This window comes from Austrofundulus limnaeus, unplaced genomic scaffold (assembly GCF_001266775.1).
Source record: "Austrofundulus limnaeus strain Quisiro unplaced genomic scaffold, Austrofundulus_limnaeus-1.0 Scaffold195, whole genome shotgun sequence".
In the NCBI taxonomy this organism is placed as follows: domain Eukaryota; kingdom Metazoa; phylum Chordata; class Actinopteri; order Cyprinodontiformes; family Rivulidae; genus Austrofundulus; species Austrofundulus limnaeus.
In genome coordinates, this window is record NW_013952597.1 from 904,867 (window position 1) to 906,969 (window position 2,103).

Below are 2,103 nucleotides of genomic sequence, written 5' to 3' on the forward strand. Positions count from 1 at the left end.
GTGTGTGTGTGTGTGTGTGTGTGTGTGTGTGTGTGTGTGTGTGTGTGTGTGTGTGTGTTCCCACACCATCATGTAACAGGTTTTGAAAACAAAAACCATCTTGGACCTGAGCTCCAAGGTTGAACAGTCATTCCAGCTGCTGTTCCAAACAGATCCAACTTCTCCTCTTCTTCTCTAAACTAGTCCCATTTATTTACAAGTGTGTGCAGGTTCATCTTCATCTGTCTACATGATCAACAGCACTGGTCCAAATCCAAATGTGTGTGTGTGTGAGCGCATGTAAGGTGCAGGAAGGCAGCTCTGTGGTGAGGTCGATGAGGGTGGGCTGGGGGTCTTTAGCACTGTCTGATGGAGGAGGGGGACACTTCCAATCACCTTATGAAGAAAACTAATCCGGTCCATTTCTTGGTCCGATAGAAAAAAGTGACCCTGATGTGACATTTACAGTCCAACATGTCTTCTGAGCCTTACTTCCTGGCAGGGTGGGAAACCTAAAGAAATGACTCAGAGTTCATGTGAGAAAATGTTTCTGCTGAGGTTGAGGAAAGCTGTGGTTTTTCACCAGTCAGACCAGGACAGACTGTCACCTACTGCCTGGGCAGAGTTCACTGAAGGTAGSAGAGCCATGGTGCTGGTAGAAATGGCTTCCCTCGAAACAATTCTGACCCCAAGAATTAAAGAAAAAAAAATTACAAGATCAAAATCAATTTTTGGTGAAGAGTTTGACGCCCGCTTGCTGGGTAATTTCTGGTTCAGGAAACAGAGTTTCCCCCTTTGAATAAATTCTGGACCCAGGCGAGGGGCGTGGCCTGATGTCAGGAATCATCGTCCGTGTCGTCAATCAGAACCTTGGTGTCACGAGTCTTTGACCTGAGAGGAAAAGGACGGGAAAAAATTAACAAGTGGAATTACCGTAGAAAGATAAAAAATAAACGTTTTACAGTTTGGACACAGTTTAATATTCTGTTTAAAGTTCAACAAACCAGAGAGCCGACATGTTTTAGTTTGATAAATAACAACTTTCATTGTTTGATATAAACTGACTGTGACTCCAGAAAACTACCTGCTCATCCCACTTCTGCAAAGAAAAACATGGTTCTGCTGTTTTAGAAACATTTCAAAGAGATGGGCATTTCATTGACATTTTTAACCTCTTTCCAGAAGGCTTTAGTGTTTTTACATATTAGCTTTTTTCCAGGGAATCAGCCCTCATGGTTTGCTCATTTGGTCTAATGAAGTGTAACACATTTTTGTACTTTGCATTAGGCAGCTTTTTCTGCTCAAAAACAGGGCCCTGCCTAGGTTTTCCTACTGGAGCCCAAGAAGCAGTGGCTTCTTCTTCACTGTGGTGTTTGGACACATATGTGTTCCAACCTGGTTTATTATTAAACTTTATACTACTTATATTTTAAGGTAAATTAGCACCCAATAGTGCTTCAGTGATGTCAGAGAAAAACCCAGTTATTTTGGTTATGTGTTCAATATTAAAGCAGTTACAGTCTGCACAAAGTAACTGGCTCTCTTGGTAATTTAATGGCACAATAAGAACTGATCAGTTTGGGCATTTTAACAGGCTGTTTGTTCAGCAGATAAAGACGACCAATCTATTCGTGTCTGATAGTGATTACTGTTCACATATACAGTTGATATATCTGATTAAATCTAATAGACACCTCGAAGGGGATGTGATCACCAAAGGATATATATAATTTATTAATGTCTACCAAGGCAGCATGGCTGTCTGCTGCAGAGATCCAATGGTCCAACCAGGATGTATTATGCCAGGCTTCACTTATAAAGGTCTAACTTTCAGCTGGAAAAAGTCCTTTACTTGATACAATTAGATTAAATTCTGTACAAAAATGGTGCAGGTGTTTAGTAAACAGTGAGTTATTTTCTGAGATGTCTGCATTCATGTCACCTATAACATAAATGCTTTTTGACTTCTCATTTTGAATAAAAGAGCTGATATAAGCAAGTTTACTAAGGTATTCTTCTTCATTATGATGACATTCATGTGGAGCATTGACATTTAAAATAATAAATTCTTTCTCATGTGTATTGTAATACAGTAGTCCACAACAGAGGTGATTTCTCTGAGAC

At 40.1% G+C, this 2,103-nt stretch overlaps 1 protein-coding gene across 1 annotated transcript in view; it reads right to left on the minus strand.

Annotated features, from left to right (window-relative positions):
- Positions 1-513: 513 nt before the first annotated feature.
- Positions 514-2,103, minus strand: part of LOC106524673 (xenotropic and polytropic retrovirus receptor 1 homolog) — a gene marked incomplete in the record, with an annotated part of 79,454 nt that continues 77,864 nt past the window's right edge. The window contains 1 exon segment of the mRNA XM_014018574.1: positions 514-870. Coding sequence (XP_013874028.1) covers positions 816-870 — 55 coding nt within the window.